The sequence below is a fragment of the Lissotriton helveticus genome, chromosome 1_1 (genome assembly GCF_964261635.1).
Source record: "Lissotriton helveticus chromosome 1_1, aLisHel1.1, whole genome shotgun sequence".
Taxonomy (NCBI): Eukaryota; Metazoa; Chordata; class Amphibia; order Caudata; family Salamandridae; genus Lissotriton; species Lissotriton helveticus.
The window spans coordinates 1,758,614,457-1,758,637,818 of NC_136057.1; the positions used below are offsets into that span (position 1 = coordinate 1,758,614,457).

General features: G+C 42.6%; 1 protein-coding gene across 1 annotated transcript in view; it reads right to left on the minus strand.

Moving 5' to 3' along the window:
* The window catches only part of OLFM2 (olfactomedin 2), a 456,349-nt gene that overhangs the window by 178,120 nt on the left and 254,867 nt on the right, over positions 1–23,362 (minus strand). The window contains exon 3 of the mRNA XM_078659181.1: positions 8,055–8,210. Coding sequence (XP_078515307.1) covers positions 8,055–8,210 — 156 coding nt within the window. The remainder of the gene's footprint in view (positions 1–8,054; positions 8,211–23,362) is intronic.

A 23,362-nucleotide genomic window follows, 5' to 3' on the forward strand; every position in this document is an offset into this window, starting at 1 on the left:
CTCATTCACAATCAGGAATGACAGCTTATAACGTTGAATAGGAATTACAACGTTAACCTATTAGAGGAGTAGGCCTCACAGTAGTGAAGAACTAATTTAGGAGTGTTTCACTACCGGACATGCAAAACTTAAAAGTACATGTCCTACCTTTGTTTTTACAAAGTACCCTTTTCCATAGGCTACTTAGGGCGTACCTAAGGAATGACTTATATGTCATACAAGGGGAGTTGAAGGCTTGGTGAGGGGTTTTAATTGCCTTGTCTACATGGCAGTGTAAACTGCACACACAGGCTCTGGAATGGCAGCCCTGAGACATGTTTAAAGTTCTACCTGTTTGGGTGGCAGAATCAGTGCTGTAGGCCCATTAGTAGCATTTAATTTACAGGTCTTGGGCACATGTAGTACACTCTACTACGGACTTTTGGTTTAATTATATATACCAACTGTGGATAAATCGATCAAACTATTTTTAGAGGCAAAACACATGCGCTTTAGCACTGGTTGGCAATGGTAACGTGCTCAGAGTCCTAAGGCCAGTGAAAAGAATTCAGCAAAATTTGAGGCAAGCAGGCAAAACATTTGGGGGAAGACCTCCTTGAGGCTGTCAAGTCTAACACCTCAAGATTCAGACCTCAAGCCAGCTGGCACGCAGACAATCTCAGGATGATGAAAGGCCACTGCAAACAACTGGAGTAAAGATGGAGAATCAGCTGACACATTACAGAAATAAAACTTGAAATCTGCCCTGAGATCACCAACAAATCAGGAACATCAAGCACATCACACTTACAAACCACATCAATCCCAGGCACCAACAGCAGCAAAGAGATATTCGCCATTGTGAAATAATTCACTTCTACAGCTGCTCCCTGCTATCATACTTGGACAAAGTCCTAGAGAACCTCATCAACAGATGCCTTACCGGCCATCTCAGCAACCACCTCAACTACTTGACATTGCAAAGTCAGGCTTCAAACCCAACCAGAACACAAAAAAACCCTCATTACCACCACAGATGATATCCACTTGATCCTTAGAAAGAAGAGACACTGCGCCACTCATCCTCATGAACCTCTCTGCACCATTCAAAACAGTCTCCCATTCTATCCTCATCCAGCGCCTACATGATATTTAAATCCAAGAACCCACCTTCCACTGGATCTGCTCCTTCCTGACTGACAGGACTTAAGCAGTCATTCTGACCCCTTACTCTTCAGATGCCCTCAACCTCAACTGTGGAGTTCTGCAAAGATAGCCTCTCATCCCGACCCTCTTCAAAGCATTTACGATGGCTCTAGCCATCATCTTCTTAGCCAATGACATCAACATCCTCTCCATCTCAAACAGCCCATAACAAAGTTCTCTGCCTCCAAGACGGAGGTCGCTGCCTGGATGAAGACCAACTGTCTCAAACTCAACACTGACAAGACAGAAGTCATGATCTTAGAGAAGAATATCTCACCGGGGGACTCTACCTGTTGACTGGATGAACTAGTACCCATCCCTAGCACCTACTCAAGGACTCTCAGGACCACTATCAACCGCAAACTTGACATGATATAGCAAGTCAATGCTGTTATAGCATCCCGGTTCCACACTCAGAAGTTCCTGAGGAAAATCTTAAAATGGCTGCGAATAACACCCGCAATCTCATCACAAATGTCCCTATCACTATCAACCTGGACTACGGTAACACCTTCTACGTCAGAATCAGCAAACAACTCACCAGAAGACTACAGACCATTCTGAACATGGCAGTCAGACTCACCCTCAATCTTCCACTCAACAGTCACATCACTCCCCACCTCAAGGAGCTCCATTGGCATCCAATACATAAATGCTCCCAGTTAAAACTGCCCATAGTAGTAAAGGATGCAGGTCTCCAAATGTGTCCATAAAATTAACACAAAATCACAGATGAGGCCTCTGAAACTGGCCAAGATTATTCAGATGTGAACTGGAAAACAGGGCATGGTACTGCAGACATGGCATTTAGAGCTGGCAATAATAAAAGCATGGCATCTACCGCTAAAAACAATATTATTTTAGTGTCTTATAACAGCTCATGTAGATTCTGTGTTTCATTGGGTAGTGCCAAAACTTCTAATGTGATGACCCATTATATATTGTGTTGTCATTACCTCCCCACAAGGAATGGTAGTCCCTGAATTACACAAGAAAGTTGTGGTCATTCATTTGCTCGAATAACTGCCTGTGCATAAAGATCCTTAGCAGTTACAGAGGAATTCCCGGGTTAACTGTGGCCACGTACTCCTAGAGTGGGTGGTCAGTAACCAACGAGGGCACACTTTAGTATTGCCACAGGATTAAGACTTCGACCTGCCTAAATTACTACACCATGTACCCGATAATCCTGTGGTAAGGCTGACCATGTATAATGGAAACGTTAATACTGCTCTTCTTCTTTGGTGGTTGACTCCTCTTGTGGCAACTTAAATGAGTATCACTGGTCTTCCCCTGCCACTGTATTGGCAGGACTGTAGCAGGCATTGAGCTCTGACCTTTCCTCTTGTCACCAGTGGGTCTCACCTGCATGATTCTGATGGGATCAATTTTCTTCTTCCTATTTTTACAGTGTATATGAGCCCATTCAACTTATTTTTATATCATAACCTCTATTGTCAGTCGTATGAAGATGATTCCCAGCTCTAGCTACCAGGGAAATAGTACTAAACACACCAGGGTATGCTTACAGGTATGAGTGACACTGATAATTCGTTGTGGCACTTGGCTCCAAATGTGCGGGAACAAGATATTTTGATATAGCACCCACAGTGACTTGAGAGAAAGGGTCACCTCTCCTCCCAAACAATCACATGGTCCCCAAAATAAGCAATCCAGGGTGGTTGTTAATGAAACCTTAAGGCCATAAACCCAAAATTATAAATAAACATCATGTCCCACCTTTTGCAACTACAGAAAGAGATCAAAATGTTTCCTGGCTCCTTTTTTCCCATTAGTGTGCAAAAATGCAACAAAACCTAGGTGTGCTGACTGAGCAGTAGTAGGGAAAAGGTGTCATGCATATGTGGCCACAAGATCTTTGCTTGGGTGCCTGGGAAAAGAAAAGCTCAAGGTTACATTATTTTGTTTCTCTTTAAGTTTACAGGTGGACAAGCTGTGGGGTCTTTACAAGACAAAGTAGGCCTGTCCTCCCAGCTGTGTTTCTTGTAATCCTGCTAGAGCTTGTATATGCATGTCCTCTCACGGCTTCCATCGCTGAGTTGTCAATTGTGGTTGTCCACGTGTGTTTCTCTCTTGAACAAACTTCCAAATAACATGAGGTCTACTCTGCGCCCATTAACGAATAATTCATATTAATATTAGCAGGCTGCCATACACTTTAGCAGTTGGGTGTAGCCTGGGGGCTATCAAAGTCTGCTCCCCTATCTGTATGGCTATGTAAATCCTGAGGGCTGGTTCTTTCAGCACCTGGACAGCTACCATCGGGCTCTGCGGTTAAATGAATGGACCCTGTGAATTGGTATTACCAGCACACGGACAGGTCTCTGAGGTTAAAGCCCCGATTACAGGCGTCCTATTTCATTTCGACATTGTTGTAACTCCTGTTATCGCATACATCTCATATACGATTTTTTTAATAAGCACCTGCATCGTCCCCATGTACATTTCTACCGAAAAACCTGACGTAATTAATTGGGGGAAAACCTGACGTAATTAATTGGGGGAATACTGCCGGGTAAAGAACGGGACATGCAGACCTGGTACAGGAAGCACCAAAGTCAGCATGATATGACCCATTTTCGTTCAATAGTCAGAATTGGGTGCTGCTTATCCATGTGATGAAATATTTGGGCTGAAAAAAATAGCACATCTTTTTCAGGTCCGACTGTCATCAGAGCCTTAATGAGTCCAGCACCTGGGCCTTTTCAGCACCTAGAAAGCTTCCGACAGTTTCTTCATTTTGGGAGTCCAGTACACCGGTCCTTTCAGCACCTGGACAGCTCCCTCGGCTTTTATGAAAAGAGTGACTCTACAGCGCATCATAGCGTGGCTTCAAAGCAGTTAGCTTTATGGTTTTAACACCTTCTGAGTATTCATGTATCAGAGAAAGAGCAGCAGGTCAAACGTTCAAATCGGTCACCCTGTGCCCTGCCACTGATGTATAACCAGTCAGGGTGCCAAAACACCATTCGCAACGAATCTCAAAAAGTCCTGCCTCATTACTACACATGAGGTAATATTACTTTTGCTGCTCAATCCAAATGTCTGCACAATCAAGGATAGAAGCCTTAGTGGAACAGCAGACCTCCAACTTGGCATTTGCTCTCACAGAATGCCTGAGTTCCAGCCACTGTTCCAACAGGGGGACCAGAAAATTAAAACAGACATTCTCATAACCGAGGAGCATACTGTGATCCCCAGGACCACTGCCCGGCCCCCCAGACACTGATGGTTACAGGTGTGGTTCACAGCATTTGAAACTTTTCATCACGGACAAACAGGTCTGTAATTTGTTAATGTTTTTTTGCTATCATTTTGAGCCACAAAGCACTGATACACGGTAGGATGAGGGAGGCACCACTTATAGGCTCTCTTCAGATGATAATTTGCAACTATACTTTTCCAGCTAGAAAGACATTTCCAATTTGCATCGTAGTATTTTGTGCATTGCCGCTTGATGTGCAAAGTCTACGATTTTGGGAATTACAGGCCTACAGCACAAAATTCAACCCCAACACTAGAACCTGATTTCGACACCTCTTCTTTTAGTGCCTCGAGATAGCTGAGTTGCTGATTTATGCTACATTAATGTTCGATGCATAATGAGCATTGTCACCTTTGTCGAACCAGAAAGTGAGGTTATGCCACAGGTTCTATTCCTGCCCCAGTGATGTCGGCCAATGTCTGGATCATATCTAAGATACATTTACATCATGACCCAGTGGAATGGCAATTACTCTGGTATGCCAAACGCTGCTAATCTTGCTGCCTATAAAGGTATTTTGAGAGGTACACTAACATGCACCTTAATATTAGTAGGCTGTGTGGAATTCGCATAGTTTGCATTTGCAGAGTTTTGTCAAATTTTTGTGAAATTATGCGTAACTACACGAAATGCCAATATGTCATTTTGTGCTATACTTTAGCATCAAATGCATCCGTGTGTCAATTTGTGGCACAAGGATACATTTAAACAAAGGCCTGCGAACAACAGCTGTTCACATTCTGTTTGTTTGTGTGCATTCTCTAAATTTGTATTGCTAATGGCACATAATTAGTGAAGCTGCATAGTGGGATCATTTTGGGAATTCCGCGTATCAAGACCAATGAAACATGGTATTTAGCACTGATTTAAGTAGTACTATCACAAGTAGTACTGATATTACTACTATTCCAACTCCTTCTATTATGTGTACCACTTCTCACAGACCTAGTAATTCATTGCTTTGTAGACTATTGATCATATTAGAAATGTAATGTTATTACATGTAGTACTAATTCAACTTAGAGCACTACTACTAGAATTAGTTGGAGGGATCATGCATTGCTACTGATGCTAAAATGTAAAAGTAATATTGTAATTATTAATAAATGTATTTCAACTAATGCTTTTAGCAGTGCTACATCTTATAATCATACTGTTACTTCCACCATCACAACTTCTAGTGGAAATAGTGGTAATACTACCTCGGCCCCAACAACTACTGATTCTAATAACCATATAACCATGTAACTAGTATCAGTACTACTGTTGGGAGAATAGTACTACGAAGTGTCCTTTCATGCAACCGTTAGAATAGCAACAACTTGTTTTTCTACTGCCACTACAAGTATGTTGGCTAATTAATCTGATAATGCTGTTACTAAACCCAATAATTTTGTTATGCCTAGTTGTAAATATACTGCTGCTAGTACTACTTCTACTACTACTACTACTACTACTACTAGTACTGATCACATTATAGCTGCTATTAGAGCATTGGAATGTTGAGAGCTTCATCGAAGACAATGGAGTAGCTCTGGGCTTATAATGGCTGGTATAAGCCCCGTGCTCCATCATTCGAATTATTGTCTTTCTATTTCTCACTTTTTAATTTGGCACATTTTAACCTTAGTGGGTGGAATTTTCTAATAGCCTTATAGTCCTTCCTCCTCAGGCTATACCAGTTGCTAAAGGCCGTTTCCATCGTTATAGGCCCTTGCCTGCAGTTCAGGCTTATAACTCGGGTTTAGGGCCTTTAACAACCATTATAGCCCTCGGTAGAAGGTTATGAGGCTAAAGTGCAATTGCTACGATTGCCTCGTACTAGTTCTAGTTTTAATACAATCCACGAGTAAGGGTAGTGCTACTAGTTTTAATGATGTTCTTTGTAACTCTACTTTGGCCACTACTACTATTGTTACTATATTTACTAAGAAATATATTGACTTTTTGAACAATAATATAGTGGACCGCGTCTTTTTGTAACCATTATGCCATTTGAGGCGAGTCCTTTTGAGTATTAGCTATTTTGAAAGTGCTAGAATATGTCACAGCCAATTGTTTTTTTTAAGATATAATGAGCCATTATAATATTTGTACAGTAATGAACAGCAACAAAAAAATCTTTTGTGGTGGTACTACAGAGAAACATCCATCTTTGAAGGAAGAAGTTGTTTCATGAATTAAGATTCCAATTGACCATTTACTATTGGACCCAGTAGAAACATAGCTGTTTTGGATACTGGACATATCCACAACATGCAAGGAATACCTAGCTATTCTCTATAGTTCAAAATAGAACATTAGAATGTTGAGTATTCCATTGCATACAATGGAGTACTCTGTGCTTCTACGGGCCGGTAGGGTAGAAGCCCACAGAACAACATTCTAACGTTGTTTTTCATTCATAGCTGCTGGTGTGAACAAAGGCCTCTCTCGGGCCTAAGGAGATTTAAATCCCCTTGGGCTCCTAGAGGCCTTTGTTCTTACCAACTAGAACATTCTGCCCTCGGGGCAGAATGTTCTAATAGCCTTAGAGCCCTCCTAGCGGGCTCTACAGGCCATTAAAGGCCAGCTCCATTGTTAAAGGCCCTCTCCTTCGGCTCGGGCATTTAACGCTGGAGTGTGCCTTTAATGGCCGGTAGAACTCGCTAGGTCGGGCTCTGAGGCTATATTAGAACATTGAAATGCTGAGTGCTCCATTGAAGAAAATGAAGTAGCTCCAGACTTATAGTGGCTGGTATAAGCCCGGAGCTCCAAAATTAACATGCTTGTTTTCATGTTTCTCCCTTTTTCATTTAGAAAATTGTACCCTCAGTGGGTAGCATGTGCTAATAGCCTTATGGACCTTCTTCCACAGGCTATACTGGTTGTTTAAATCCCTCGCCTGGGCTGGGCCTATAACTTGTGTTCATGGCCTTTAACAACCAGTTTAGCCCTCAGCAGCGGGCTATAAGGCTAAATTAAGTGACCAATGTCAACCAGTTAACACAATCACATAACCAAGTCCTAGTAGCCACCGGATTCAACCTGAATGTTCTCTACAGTTCAATATACGGCTGCAATCCAGGAACCAAGAAGCTAGACCCATTTCAAGCATCTCCAAAGTTTTTGTTACACTGGCAAAGTGCGCATTATTTTGTTCTGTGGGACACAGATTCAACATGAAATGTTCTTGACTTTTCACTCAAACCATTTCCCGGGCTCAAATTCTGATTGGTTTTTGAGTACATGGTGTGTTCTCGCACTCAGATTTCGCATAAGATAATCAAAATATTCCTTTGTATATTTTCTGCAATTTTCGTGACATTTCACAGTTTTACATAGTTCTAAGCAATTTGTAAGTCATCAGCTGGAATTTCTCCAATGGTTGAAACCTGTTTAATAAATCAAAAGTCATTCGATTCATGTCTCAGGGCCAGACGCCCCAAACTATTTGAGCAACATCCTTTGATGCTAGCCTAACTGCCTAACTTCGTTGACTCTATCCCTTGGGTATACTGCACTTCGTTAAAAAAAATCTCGCATTGAATCCAATGATTTGCACTTGGGTAGCCCAATATTCTCGTTTCACTTGGTCAATTACCTGGAAGCCCTTTGTGTTGAGAGCCTTCTGGCTGTCCGTGGCCACTTTGAGCTTGGAATCCAAGACTTTCATAAGGGATTCCGTGTTCCTGACGTACTGGAGGTCTCTGTAGGTCCGGAGGTCCAGCACACCCATGGATTGTGAGATGTTCTGCACCTGTGAAGACAACAAGCACCATGAGAATTCCACTTAAACGCTATATAGTGATCAATGAAAATCAAGGGATGGGTCTGGGGGAGTTCTGTCCACGTCTCAGCATAAACCAGTGTATAGCACTCTCATTACACAAGGACCCAATGTTTACTCTAAGTTTATACAACTTAAACCGTGGTGGTGCAAGGTGAGCACATCCCAGCCCCATGTTGGATAAAGGTATAGGGTTGGGCGATGGAAAACTGTTTTCATCAGAAAGCAGGCAAAAGGATGATCCATAAGTAGTGGTTTTGCTTTGTGTTGTTTATTGTTAGAAAGGCATTTAACCCCTTCTGCGCTGATGACGGAACCGCTCCGTCATCAGCCGCGGTAGCGCTGTGCTGATGACGGAGCGGTTCTATCATGGCCTGCTCGACGCGCCTGCGCGGCGCTGATTTTGCGCCTGCGCGGCGCGTTCTATTGAGCGGGTGGGGCCATGACGGAACAGCTCCATCATGAGCACAGCTCAACCGAGGCTGGTGACGGAGCGGTTCCGTCACCAGCATGGGCGCCGCGTGGCCCCCCCGCCCTATTAGCCCTGCAGCAGAATAGCCGCCGCAGCGGAGGTGTTAAAGTACAGATGGAAAATGGAACATCCCCAGGCGATGTGGGAAAGAATGAAAAAAGGACATTGTGTAAGGAGTGCTCTTTAGTGGGTGCGGAAGGAAGCGTATCACGGGGGCAAGAGAAATGGCCTTAAAGAGTGGCCAGGCGCTAAACCCTGTGCGCTGTGGGCTCTGTAGCAGGCGGAGGGGTAAAGGGCGTTGTACTTAGTACCCGTAAGGGTTGCGCTGTGTCCAGTGTTTACGGGAAGATACAGTGAGCACAGGGCAGGAGTTGGGGGGTGGGGGAGTGGATAGAGGTGCAGGTAAATTAAGATAACATGTTAAAGTATAGTATTAAAAAGCAGAAAAACACGGAGAGCTTTTATGAAGATGTAGGTGATTGTTTGATATAGGCCAATAACTAATCAACATTACAAAATGTCTACATTCTACCAAAACAGGCATTTTTGTTCAAAACCCTAAACAACAATCAAATACCACATTTATGGTTAGTTATGGACATGCAACAGTCCTGTCCGAAGCACTCCTATTACCTTACACATGACTTCACAGATGACATCACAAATGATGTCATTTATGATATCACTGACGTTGGAAACTGTTGCACTTTTCACATTTGTTTACTTACTGCCTATGTTTAGTGATTTAATTTAGATGATGGCAGTTGTGCTGCAGTCCTTCAATTACAAGTGATGTCTGTATGGCATGTATTAAGTGTGAGTAGAGCTACAGCAGATTTTCCACTCTTTATATTCTTTGGGTGCATCACTAGTCGCTGACAGGCAGGGCCGGACTGGGAACGAAAACCGGCCCTGGCAAAGTGCTCGGCCGGCCCCCCCTCCCCACTTTGAGGGGGTTGGTGGTGCGACCGCGCTCTTTGCTAGGGCCGGTTTTCGGCCGATTTTGTTACAGGGCCGTTTTTGCAGCTATGCTGCATAAACGGCCCGGTAACAAAACCGGCCCCCAGGGGCCCTAACCCAGCCCCCACCCTTGCGGCGCACCGGGGGATTGCCCGGTGCCCGCAACGGCCAGTCCGGGCCTGCTGACAGGACAGTTAGTTCTTACAACTATCCCAAATGAATTCAACATTTGTAAAGCGTGACTTATCACCCCTAAGGGTATCCAGGTGCTGGGGGCCGTCAGGGAGATGAAGTGAGCTATTGCCCATAGTCACATGATGCTGAGATGAGCTGCCACCGGCGCCGGGGATCGAACAGAAATCCCAGTGCTCAGGAGTCAGCTGCTCTGGCTGCTGCGCCACCCCCCCTTGCTACCAAAGATACCACTCCAAATGACCACCGTAAGATCATAACGCATTTCTCTTGCCCTTGCCGTATTCAACCTATACATGAAACTTAGTGGCATCTTCTGGATGGTAGAAGCATCAAGAGCAATCAGTCTACCTGTATCTACCTGAAAGTTTCATTTGACAATCACATAATTTATCTAAGTAAATGCTACACAACTATTAATGCCTGGTCCTCGACGACTTACACTAAGGTTTATTCCACTGAAGCAAAACCTGTTCTGCACTGCATCCAAATACCCAAGTGCACCCCCTTTAAATGAGTCAAAAGCTTTTCACGACGTAGGCCCTTTTTATATCCACAAACTGCTCCTCTCCCAAGCAGACATGGACCACCACTCGGGCTCTTACCGACACCTAACCTTCCAGGTAGCAAAGTCTCAGAAGTCTCTGCCTTTAGAAATGAGACATCTTTCTAATTTTCTAGTGCTCTGTAGATTCAAGAAACAATAAAAGAATTGGCTCTTGAAGTGTGAATCTATTAATCAACTTAGGTGATCTATTGTAGGTCATGACAACAGGACACTTTAAGGTTATCACGTGTTCTATAATTACAGAAACACACAAATAAATAAACGATTACATAAATAAACAAATACTAATAGTAGACAGTGTGTATTACAAGAATTGCCAATAGCAATGAAGCTCGACAGATTCACGCCTTAACTTGCTGAAAGGTCCATGTCTCTCAGATTTAATATTAACATCAGCCTCAGGGTTAAGACCCACATCACCAAGAAAGCTCTCACAGTTTGCCACCATTTCTCGATGATCCAGAATCCCGTGGTTTCGGAGCCATACTTCTAAACTACTGTTCTAACACCATAGTTAACCCTTTTGGATGGCAGGAACTCACTGCTTGCTGGCACATACTGGATCACACTAAATATTGTCCCCCAAGTGGCTTCAAGATTCTTCAAGAGTGTGAGCCGGTACAACAGAATGATACCTTCAAAGCTCTTGAAGGCTCGCCTTGCCTTCAAGATCTGTTCCATTATCTTCAAAACATTCATCTATAATATCACGGTCCCTGCTAGAGAGAACCAAAATCGATGGTGGCCAACGCAACGCACACACACTTGACAACTTTAGGCTCGAGATCAAGACGAAAAAACCAGAAGGACCATTTTTTTGCTGCTCAATGTGTATTTTAAATAAGCAACAGCACTCCTCAACTTCAGTAAAGATATAAAAAACAACCTCACAAAGAAATCACCCACATCCACTTGATGCAAAATCCACTGTATAACTAGATGGCAGCTAAAAAGTGCCCTTTCCCTCCTTATGCAGGCTGTGACTTGCAGTTCGACTCTAGCACCCTGTCCACCTCTTCCCCATATGATGCACATTGCTCCACTGCTGTACAGCTAGGTCTGCGATACATAAGTATGTTTTATGCGAATAAATATTTGTGTCGTTGGTTGATGTTCATGCTCTAACTGCAATTTAGAATAAATGAAAAGAGCTGTGTGGGTGATTCGGTGCTTGAAGGTAGAATGTTTGCAGAGCTGGACAAGGGTTGCTGCCACGGCTATAGAGATTTGGAAGGTTTGGCTAGGATTTGGAAGGTAGTATTAAGGTGAAGCAGGACTGTAGGTTGCTAGCAGAGCTGTGTAGAGGTTCTGTCTTGGAGTACAGACCAGAACTAGGGGGCATATTACCAATTATAAGCGATAATTATTGCTAAGCTTGGTTAGAGGCAATAATTTTATCGCCGTGCTTCGCCTATTTTTATCGCTTAGAAACCTTGCAAATATCAAGGTTTATCTCCAAAGCGATAAAAATCGGCCGAAATGCATGAATATCCCTGTAAAGTCAGCGATATACATGCATTACCGAGCTAATACTCTTAGCCATGTTATTCACCTACCATTGGATAACATGGCTAAGAACTGCTCTGGGCAGGCGTTAGCTTTTGGAGCTAATCGCGCTTAGCGCGATTATTTCCAAAAGTAGGTAATAGGAGTTAGCGATGTTAGCGACTGTTTCCAGTCGCTAACATCTTGGCACGCCCACTTTGCATGTCATTAGCGATAAATATCACTGACATGCAAAGTGGGCCCCAAGGTGATCGCTATCACCTACTAGCTGTCGCTAACTGGTGTTAGCGACAGCTAGGTAATAGGGCGATAAAATTTTCGCCGCTTTCGTAGGAAAAATTCCCGCTAAAGCGGCGATAAGGCCCTTGGTAATATGCCCCTAGGTGTTTGTGCACAGTGGTGTACAGTGGGCTTCCTGCTAGAAGCCATGATCAATGTGGACTAACACATGGCAGTTCTTTTCAGGAGTCAGGGCTGAAAGGGAGAATTTGTTTGGGCGAGGGCTGGAGATTGCTGGCAGAGCATGGATTACATTGCGGGGGTGTTTAACTTCTACAAATGGTGGGAGCTGGCACTTATTTTGAAGACCAGGACCTGCTTTCATTGTCAGACTTTGAACTAAGGGAAGAGGGAGAAAGAGAGAAAAGGGAGACCAAATGAGTAAAAAAAACAGCAGGCTTAGAGTTACAAAGGGGAAAGCAAGGATGAAAATTTACCTGCAAGGGTGAGAGAAATATTGGTGCGAGAAATTCACATAATTTGCTTAGTTTGCATAACTACGTGAAATTTTTAGGATGTGAAATGACACGAAATGCAAATCTGCCACCTACCACAACATTTCAGATTGCATTGCATTTTCACATACATTTTTGATGCAAGGACAATGCTCCATGAGCCTCTAGAACGGGTGGGAAGGTTGTTGCAACTGAATTAGTTCTGTCAACACTGCCTCGCTCAAGTCAACGCCTACCTGCAGCACTGTGGTGTGGGAAACTGTTCCCAAATGTTCCCACCACGGAGCCACGGGTAGGCATTGACTCAAGCAAGGCTGTTGTTGGGTCACACATCAAACTTCTCACAGTTGCGATCTCCCAGCCTTCCCCTTTCCACAGATAGCTGGAGCGTTGACAGAGTGACTTGTCTTGTACCATAGCAGCTCCTTTATGAGCACATCCAGTTTACATAAACAAATGTGGGCAAAACTGTGGAACAGTAAATGAAATAATTCAACAGTCAGGGGACCACAACCATTGTCACTATTGCTGCTCTGCCTATCATTCATAGGAGCATAGCAATCTAAAATTATATTTGTGTCTTCAGGGAGCGGTATATCAGCACTCAAAGATATTGGAAGCAGGTCGGCATGCTGCATAGGCCCCAATCTATCTGACAGAGCTCTAGGAGGAGCGTCCTTCCTCAATGGAAAAGTATATGATTTTCCCCAATCAACCTTGAGTCTGGACACCGAGTGGAAGCGACACAACATCTCATCAATCCCAGTCATATCCACCCTAAAATCCCAGATGTAGACCAGTAGGTCATCTGCATATAGCAAAGCCACTTGTGTGGACCAGCCTATAGAAATGCCCAGCCCTGCCCGTTCACGGCTTAGAGTCTCTGCTTGTGGCTCATTAGTGAGTGCAAAGATGTAAGGGGGCGAGTGGGCATTCTTGCTGCTTATCTCCATGTAGTCTGAATGAGACAGACATTTTGAACCCTGTCTTCATTCTGGCTGTGGTTGCTGCATACAAAATCCTTACCAGTATACAATCCTTAAACCTATAATTGCAGAGAACTGAGTGCATATATGTCCAGTCAAGGGAATTGAACGCCTTTTCAAAGCCAAAAGCGGCGCAAGCTGAGTGAGGGTATCAGTCTGCGGCATAGGCTCAGATCAAGTACATAGCCTCCTAATATTCAAAAGGTTGCTGCGTCCTGAAATAAATCCATATTGGTCTGCGTGGATTAAGGATAGGAATCCGGCAATATCCTGGTTGGCAACAGTTTATTAAGGGTCCTATAATCCATGTTGAGTATAGAAAAGGGATGATAAGCAGCCCTTGCACTAGCGTCTCAGCCAGGTTTTAATAAGGTTGCAGTCAATGCTTCAATCTCCTATTTAAGCCCCATGGGGCCCTCGTAAGTTAGACCTCTTGTGCAGGTTAGTGTGGGTGATCACTCCAGCGAGCAGGTCCGGCACCCCCGATGTTGGTCAGCACCTCCCTGACTCGCCAGCAGACCCAGACGGCCAAGCACAGTCTGAGGGGCTCATCTGCCTGTGCTGCAACCGCCACAACCCGGAGCCAGTCCCAGTAAATGCCGCATATGGTCCGAGCAGCAACTCTGCAGGGCGGGCATCAGCTCCGGACTCAGTGGGGGTTCCAGTAGTTACCGGCTCCCACTTATTGAGTCCCCCACAGGCCCTGAATCTAAATCTGCCCCATGAGCCATTCCCCCTGTGGTCAGGAGCACCACAGCACCAGCCAACAGGTGTCTGTCCTCTCTGCAGCCCTGGATCTGAGACCCTCATCGATCCTACTCTGTTTGTGATCTGCCGCACTCAAGGAACCCAGGGAGCACTACAAACCATCTCAATAGGGCATGGCAGAGACGGATGATGTCAGTGAAAGCAGAGGTCTGTCCGCACGGAGCTCTAGATCTAGGCAGCTGCCATGTTGGCAATCTGGCCACGCCTTCCCATAGGTAAGGACTGTAGTCAGATATCTGGAAGATGATCCGTGATGAAAGTTAGCACATGGCTGGTAGGACTCTGCAAGAGGTCTGGGCTGGAAGGTCAGAAGAGGGGAGAGCAGGCCTTGTGACTATTGAGTTGTAGAGGGTGCAAGATTGGCAGGCAGGAATAGGGCAAACAAGCACCAACAGCATTTCATTTCAACATTAGGCGTAGGTGAACTTCAAAATATACCAGTGTCATTCGCATGATTCCTGGAGTTATGTGTTCCACTTGTTGCATAACATTTCCAAATCTCTTCCATTGCGTCACTGTGCATGATCATGGGTCATTTGCAGCTAAAATGTATAGTGAATGTGCCATTCTTCGTAAACTTTTACAACAAAAGCATGGAAACAACAGATGAACAGCATGACATTACAGATCTGCAATACACATAATTATGTATAATTTTACCTAAACCACAATATTTCGCGAAAGCAAGTTACACACATTTCGCACACCCCTGCTCTTGTTGAGTGGAGAATTCAACAAGAGCAAAAGTTAATAAAACTTATAAAATGGTTATAAAATGGGCTAATAAATGTACCGATGTGTTTATCTCATGTAACTCTTCCATACTTGTCAACATTTTCAAACTGGGAAGTGGGAGATTTCAAAAAGAAAAACGTGGGAATGTATTTTTCCCATAGGGTCATATTGAAACAAATGCAATTTTAGGCGGGAGAAATCCAAAGTAAAGCTGTATTTGGCTTCAAAAATCGTGTTTACCTCGTAGGACTTAGGCCTATTTGCATGCATGCTCCTCTAGTCTGGTACTTTTGAAAAGGAGCAGTTGTCTGTTTTTAGTGCAGTAGTTTGGTATTCCAAGCTGTGTGTCCAGGAGAATAAAAACACATTAAAAGTTTTCCTCAGAGCCGCCCTGGGCTTCCTTAATTAGCGGATAGTGCGAAACAGATTGGTGACTCCTCACAGCTATAAATAGGTAATAAGAATTTCATCGGTAGTTCATTTAAATTCTGTTTATACTGTCACTCTGAAATACGCCGCGCCTCGGGACCGGCGAATGTATTTCAGGAAGCTCATGAATGAAAGATAAATCCGCCCGGCGCTCTTCAAAGCCCCGGGTCCGCCACAGTGTGACAGTGACTGGCCAGTCATAATTAAAAATGGTGCCATGTGTCGAATGAGGATGGAAGCCACGCGCCAAGGAATAGATATCCATTTGAATATTGACTAGCATTAGCATTCAGGAGAGGGCAGCTGGTCTCCATATCTGGGATCTTCCGTGGCACATCCACATGTATGGTAATAGTTAAGTAAGTATCTTTAAGTGCCCTTTAATTATTCAGTAATGAGCTGTTCCTAAGTGCTGCCACCTCTGGCAGCCAATGGTACTTCTTCTCTAAGTTGATTAGGCATTTGTCAAGAATCCATAAGGTGCCTAGTTTGCAATTCATGAGCAAGATTCTTTTTTCTTCCTGGGCACAGTCTGCAGTGTAGACACAAGGTCACATCCGCACCCCCTCCGCAATACCACCATGAGTATATTTACTCAACAGTGGGACATAGAGGAGATTCGTTTTAACTGGTATTAAGATATTAGTGATACAGGATGCTAAAGCAACTACTGCAAGTTTGCTTAAGAGACCAGAAATCGTAATTGCATATTGGGGACGTTGTTAGACGGATGTGAATGACTAATTAGTGAGTAGTAATCTGACTGCCTTTTGCTTACATTGCACTGCACCTTTAGCAGCCATGTTCTTTTAGCGGCCTGAAAAATGTCCCTTAGTTCCCTCTGAACAAAATGCTCTATCTTTGATATTGGACAAGCTAAACTTTTATTAGGCTTATTGAACATTTACTGTGGGGACTGACCCAACTGGCACATTACTAATGTGCAAGGAAATCTGAGGCCATGATGGTGTATGATGAATCAAGCAGCCATATTGATCTCTAGATCTTTAGTCCCACTGATGAATCTTTACAAGATTCCTCATAGTCTCTTTGTTGCGCTTTGAATTTAGATCTTCCAAAGGTTACTGCGATTCTAGCGATCCTTAACGAGTTGTCAATATAGGTAGCATCACCTCTGAACTCGTTTTCTAAATAAAAGTAAATTACATGCTGGGACTCACCAAGAATATCACGCTTTTACAACTGTACGAGACAAGACAAGACACGCCTCATAAATGCGAGATGGCCACTTGACCTCTTGCACAACAATATCTGCTTTATCATAGAAGCATGAAGGAGTAATGACAATACAAAATGGCAACTAACAAAATCTAGGGAAATGACGATTAACAGGAACAACAATAATGTTAAAAACATTCACATTGAGTCCCTACTCCCATGTGAATCACAGTCATTTAGATGAGTATTGTCACCAAACAGGGCCCAAACATTTCTTCCTTAAAGGCTTCTAGGGTTTTTCTCAACCTTGCCAGGGACCTGTCCATTCGACTCAGCTGATAATAGTACAAACAAGAAGGGATCCCTTTTGTGTCACTCAGGTGCATATTATCAAGGACAGGCGATACATTATCACCGCTTTTATCGGCAGGAAACTGCCAATAAAGCGGCGATAATGGCCTTGATAATATGCTCTATGAATTCCAATCGAAGCCCAGCCATCCAGAACAGTCTAAAAAAGAAGGTGGTGAAGTAGATTAGGAGGTCTAAAGATAAACTTCTCTTTTAAATATCTTGTCCTGAAGAAGCTGGGGTGTCAAGTTATATCCACTGAAACGCTGCGTTGACAGCTTGTGACACGAATGTGTAAAAATTAGGAAATTTCATAATATTGTTTTTAATCATATATTGGTGTTTTTAATTTAAACAAAATATTTTATTGAATAATGAATGTGTTGATGATGTTTTTATGTTGGATTTTAAGGCATTTCCAGTGTGACAGAATTACAGACAAAAATGTTGTATTTGAAAATATTTTAGTTTTTAAATAAATAAGACACTTTCACATATAACTGTGTTCAGTCTTCAGACAGTGTAGTGATTGGAATCAAAGGTGCATTGGTATTCATTTATATGATAAAAAATAGTGTAAATGCTTGTCAGAATGAGCGAGTGACAGAAGGGAATCCCTTCTTGTTCCTATTATGTATTGACCCTTTCGTTTTTTGGCTAGGTGGGCACCTCTCCCAATTTGTGGAGTCAGCTAACAATAGACCATCGCTCTGGAAGCAGGTAACTTTAACATTCTGTTTGACACATTTTTTCTACGCAAGCACAATCCCTTGCATGTACATATTGTTGGGTTTTATATACTTCCAGATATTTTTTGTTTTCCTCCCTCTTATGCATTTTTAGTATTCTTTTAACCATGAGAGATAGGTTGTAGGAGAGATTGCTTTACTAGAGCTGTGAAACTGATGTGTGCCATAGTCGCAAAACATTATCTGTTTGAAGCAGTCTCCTGCTGGTATCTTGCATGATTTTTTCTTGTAGGTGTGCCTTTGCATGTAATTTTCATGCAGACGACCAGGGAAATACTTGGAATTTTCATGAATATAACATGTTTCCCTGGAGGCAAAGATTTAGCCCACCCCTATTGTTATGATACCTTTGGATAGGCAGTCTTCTATGTATTCTCTCAGTACATTGTGGATAAGTGTGGCTCATCGGTTAGAGGAGGCAGTCCCTGATGCAGAGGTCAGACCTGGGACCAGGGTTCAATCCCTGACGTGGCAGGGTCTTGAGCTCAAAACGTCCACAGACTTGATAATTCTCGCCTCGGTGCCTACTCAAATCGTGGGTTCACACTCTGCAACTCTGGGCAATAGCGTGCTTAATCTCCACTATGGCCCCACCGCGATGGGATGCCTGGTCTTCACCTTGGGGATGCCCAGTAGGGGTAATCTCGCAGGGAAAGGCCAGGACGGGTTCCCAAAGCAAGTGCCTTGAGACCTTCCGGTGAAAAGGCGCTATATAAGAACGTATGATTTACGATTTTTTATTTACATCACACTGTGCACATTTGAAGAGGGTGACACCAAGGGTGTTTAAAATTCACGTAAGTTGCTTATGCTTAATCAACCGAAATTACAACAAAATAACGTGTACTTTTGTGAAATACAAATCTGTAATTTTGATCTTTATTTTAGCACGAAATGCATCTTCACGTCAATCTACGGTGCAAGGACAGTATAGAAGCACCTATTCCTCTGGCACTTAAGATTTGTTCGGCACAGTTTCCGAAATACATTGTAATCGGCCTCTTAGAGTCAGCACCTCAGATCATAGCACCATGACACATTTAGGGAGAATGTTGCATTGTGCAAAATAAATCAAAATTATGTTGTTATGCAGGACATTCAGCATCTGCTTTCCTGATGTGTAACTTTCTTGGTGCATCTAAATCCAGTTAGGGGCAACTCAGATGCTTTTATCTTCTTGATAAAATGAAACACAATTAAGCTCAATACAAAGAAGACCTATTATTTAAGCTACAGAAGACAATTCAGCTTGTGGTGTGCACATAATGAATAGTTAATGTTATAATTAATAATGTGGCATCCAATTCCGCTTGACTGTGCTCAGGGACATGGAACAAACAGCTGGGGAAGCAGCTCACTCTGAGTTTTTATAATTAGCCTTCTCTGTGGCCACTGTGATGAGTTAAAATGTGTGCTTCTCCCAAAGGCTCTGTACTCAGACTTAACTTTCCAACTCTTGGTCAGCAAATGCAGACCATGCTGCAGGCCCACTCCCAAGTCTTTTCAACTGATTGAGAAAAGTAAGATTAATGTTTCCACTCTCTACATGTTACAGATCACTCCTAATTTGAGAACGCAGTCTATTCTGGCAGTTGTAGTCTTGGTTTGCTTTTATGAATCAATTTTGTCAGTATACTGTAAAACAATGGGTTGCAACAGAAAAGTCCAGGTGTGGAAACCAAGTGTTCTGCGGCTAAGCGGTGAGATTTCACCCTCAGTTTATATGGTTGTGGCATTAGCCTGTACAGAGATCTCAAGCTGTCCAATGTCTGGCATGAATAGGAGAACAAGTTCTGGTCAAAACCTTTCAATCAGGTATGTGTATACATCTGTATGAATGTGGTATTTCTATTGTGAGAACATAGCCAAAAGTAGGAGTGTATGAAATTTGCGCGATTTGATTTTGCAGAATCACATGAGGGTTTACCAAAATTACGTGAAAGACAAAACAGTCATTTTGTGCTATATTTTAGCATGAAGTACATCCTCACATCAATATTTGGCATGACTATGCATTTAACAAAGCACTGCAAACAACAGCTGCTTGTGTTCTGTTCTTCCACTGCATTCACTGTAATTTGTTACAGCAAATCATGCATTCGCTGTAAATTGTTTACCATGACTGGCAGATGCTAACATTAACTAGAATTGTGGCATATTTTTGGGAATTTCTCACAACAAGTGTTATGCAAATTCCCAAAATAGTGCAAATTGTACAACATAATTTAAATGTTGCCGACACTAGCCAAAAAGGCAGCAGAACACTGTGCCAGTTTATTCGGTTTTACTGAGATTCACCTGTGCTTTCATTCCACTACCCACACTTTAAAAGGAACTTTTACTAAAACATGGGTGATGAGAAGTCAATTTAATTACAAGTCCATTTGACAATAAGTAGCCTAAAACAATCACTGACCTGACATTCAATTCTAGGCGTGGATTTCAGTGAAAAGGCCCGGGCGAAAACCAAAACGTCTGGCTGTTGTTGAAAATAGGCATTTGAAGTTGTGCAAAAAAGACTGAACATAGAAAGCTGGGGCATAGGAGGACTGATGAAAGATGGACATGGAAGAGGACAGGATATTAAATCGGTGAGGAAAAGTGGAAAAGGAACTCAGTGGAGGCAGTTAAAAAAAAGGGAATGGAGAGTTAATAGTAATGGGATGAATAGACTTTGGAGCAGCTTGGAGTAGGAAGCCATTCTGAAAGAGACTAGGGTGTAAGATAATTTTTGAGCTGTCTAGAAGCCAATGATCATGATGACACAAAAGCTGTAGCTGGTTTAGGACATTGTAAGGAGGATTCCAACTTTTCTTGGCAAATAAAATCAAATATAGGAAGGAAAGGAGAAACAATAGAGTGGCTTCTGAGTGTATCTCATGGAAAAAGAAAAAAACAAGGATGATGTGGATCTATCTGATGGAAGGAAAATACAACTTAAACACAATGTTTTATAAATGAAAGGTTTTCATCAGTTCCAACCTTTCAAATCATGAAAATCTTTCTAGAGAGTGGATTCAGCAGATCATTTTATTCTTATTTTTTTCTTGACATCACATAAAACGTTTCATTACAGTCTAGTAGGTTAATACACCTGCTACAGAGATCAGTGTCCAACCTATTGATCAAAAGTCCAAATCATGTGTTTGCTGAATAAGCCTTTCATCTTAATTAGCTCAGAGGAATTAATGTTCTTTACCATCAGCACTTTAATGTTTGCTTAAGACATGGCTATGTAAAAACATTAAGGGCATTATTATGAGTTTAGCGGTACATGAACCGCCATACCTGCGGTCTGACTATCATGAGCTTGGAGGTCCTATCCCCGTATAACGCAATGGGCTTATTACTATTGCAAAGACTGCAACTGAACTGCCAACACCGGCAACACACCGCAGACCGTTGGGGTGCATTCGGGGAAAAGCAGCTGCAATAAGCTGGTACAGAGGTGTTTAACAGATGTCCAAATTACTAGTTCGCTTTCCAGTGAGCCGACCATGGCGGTGGGACCACCAGCTTCCAGTTGGGGGAAATAAAGGATTTGGGGTGTGTATTCACCACTTTTCTGTTCTTGCCATCCAAGTTTGACTTCGATCCCTTTCTTCAGGTCCACCCTTCAGAGCAGCATCTTCACCCCAAGGATTACGACTCTGCATGCGGCAATATACAGGTGAGTACTTTTTGTGCCATATATTCATTGCCTGGACTGCCCACATATGTCCCAGCCACCGGCAATTGGTAGATGTTATTTTTCCACATGTATATGTTTGCACTCAATGCATATGCAGTTGAAATGTTCACACAGGCATCAATACATATAGAAAAATAATCACCACTGCCACAAGACCCCTGCAGCCACGCTGTCAGCACCACAGTAAACTTGAAATATGGCAGCCTGATGACCGCTAACACTGTGAGGACCACCAGCGCTGTGGTCTACTAGTGGCCATGCCCATGGCATTCTGGTGGTCAGACCGTGAAACATGTAATCAGGCCCTTATGTTATTAGCAATTTCATTTAGTTGGCAGATTGTGCCACCAGAGTTGGATGATGTACATTAAGGAATCCTTTCCCATTCAAAATTAAGCATTCTTCATTAATGGAGCAACAATACCAAGAGTTTTATCCTTGCTTTCATGACGTGACTCTTGAAGGGGCACCACAGCACTCTTTTCAGCAAAATAGAGTGCACGTTTGGGTAAGAAATTGGAGTATTAGTTGAGGGGTGAGAATCCACCTCAATTAATAAACCCAAGGCTTGTCAGGGTGAACCACAAAAGTCACTAAATAAAGCTGGGCTTAAGCCCTGGTAGCTTGGCTCAAAGCAGTCAGACTTTTCTTAGAGGCAATGATTAAAGTATTAATGTAGTACTCAAAAAGTAATCAAGTGAAAAAACAGTGCAAGAAAAATCCCAAGCAATTTTAAAAAATAGAAGCAATCGTATAAGATAAAATGACACCAAAACAACAAAAATCCAATACGGAGAAATTGAGTTATGAATTTTTAAAGGTTACATTTTAAATAGTGCCTAAAACCACAATACAGTAAATGCAGTTATCTGGTAATGCTAGTCCTGGTCAAATTCAAAAGTTATGGTCGAGATCCATGGAGCATGGGTCAGAGTACAGCGACCAAGTTCCCAGTAGTGGAAAATTTACCTTCTGAATTAGAAAAATTTCTGGAGAAAAAGGGGCTGAACGAGTCTCTGATGAGGCAAGCTGTATTCAGAGCAGGGTTTGTGAAGATAGTGGGTTGCTGAAGAGCAATATATATAAATATGTAAACATATAAATAAATAAATAAATAAATATATATATATATATATATATATATATATATATATATATATATATATATATATATATATATATATATATTTCAAAACTCGTGACCCGCTCCAGTCAGCTCCTGTCTTAAAAGGGGAGTCCCAAAACGTGTTCCCTCTCCATGTTAATTCCCATAGGAATCTTTAGACACTGCTACAGCTAGAACTGCTGAACCGAATTACACCAAATTTGGCAAGAAGGTAGCCCTTGTTTCAGAAAGATACATTTTCTTAAATTGAGTAAATCCGTTCAGTAGTTTCAGAGAAACTCAAAAAATAGAGGTCGGAAAATCAAGTTCCAATAGGAAACTTTAGACACAGTTACAGCTGAAACTGCTGAATGGAATTACACCAAATTTGGCAAAAAGGTAGCCCTTGGTTCAGAAAGAGACCGATATATAGAGGCGCAGTGGATCCACGCACCCTCCCGATCACAAGCTTTGTTCTAATTGGCTGTCAACACTCCAAACCAGGAAGTGTTGGCAGCCATCTTGTGACTAGGTAGAAGCGAGTCAGAAGAAAACAGGGAAACTAAGGTGAAAAAAAATTAAAAGGGGGCAGGGTAGAAACACCCTGACCCCCTAGGCCTGCTCAGGGAGTCCCACAAGGACCCTCAGGGCCAAAAAATGATTTGCTGGGTGCGCAGATCCGGACGAAAAATGTAAA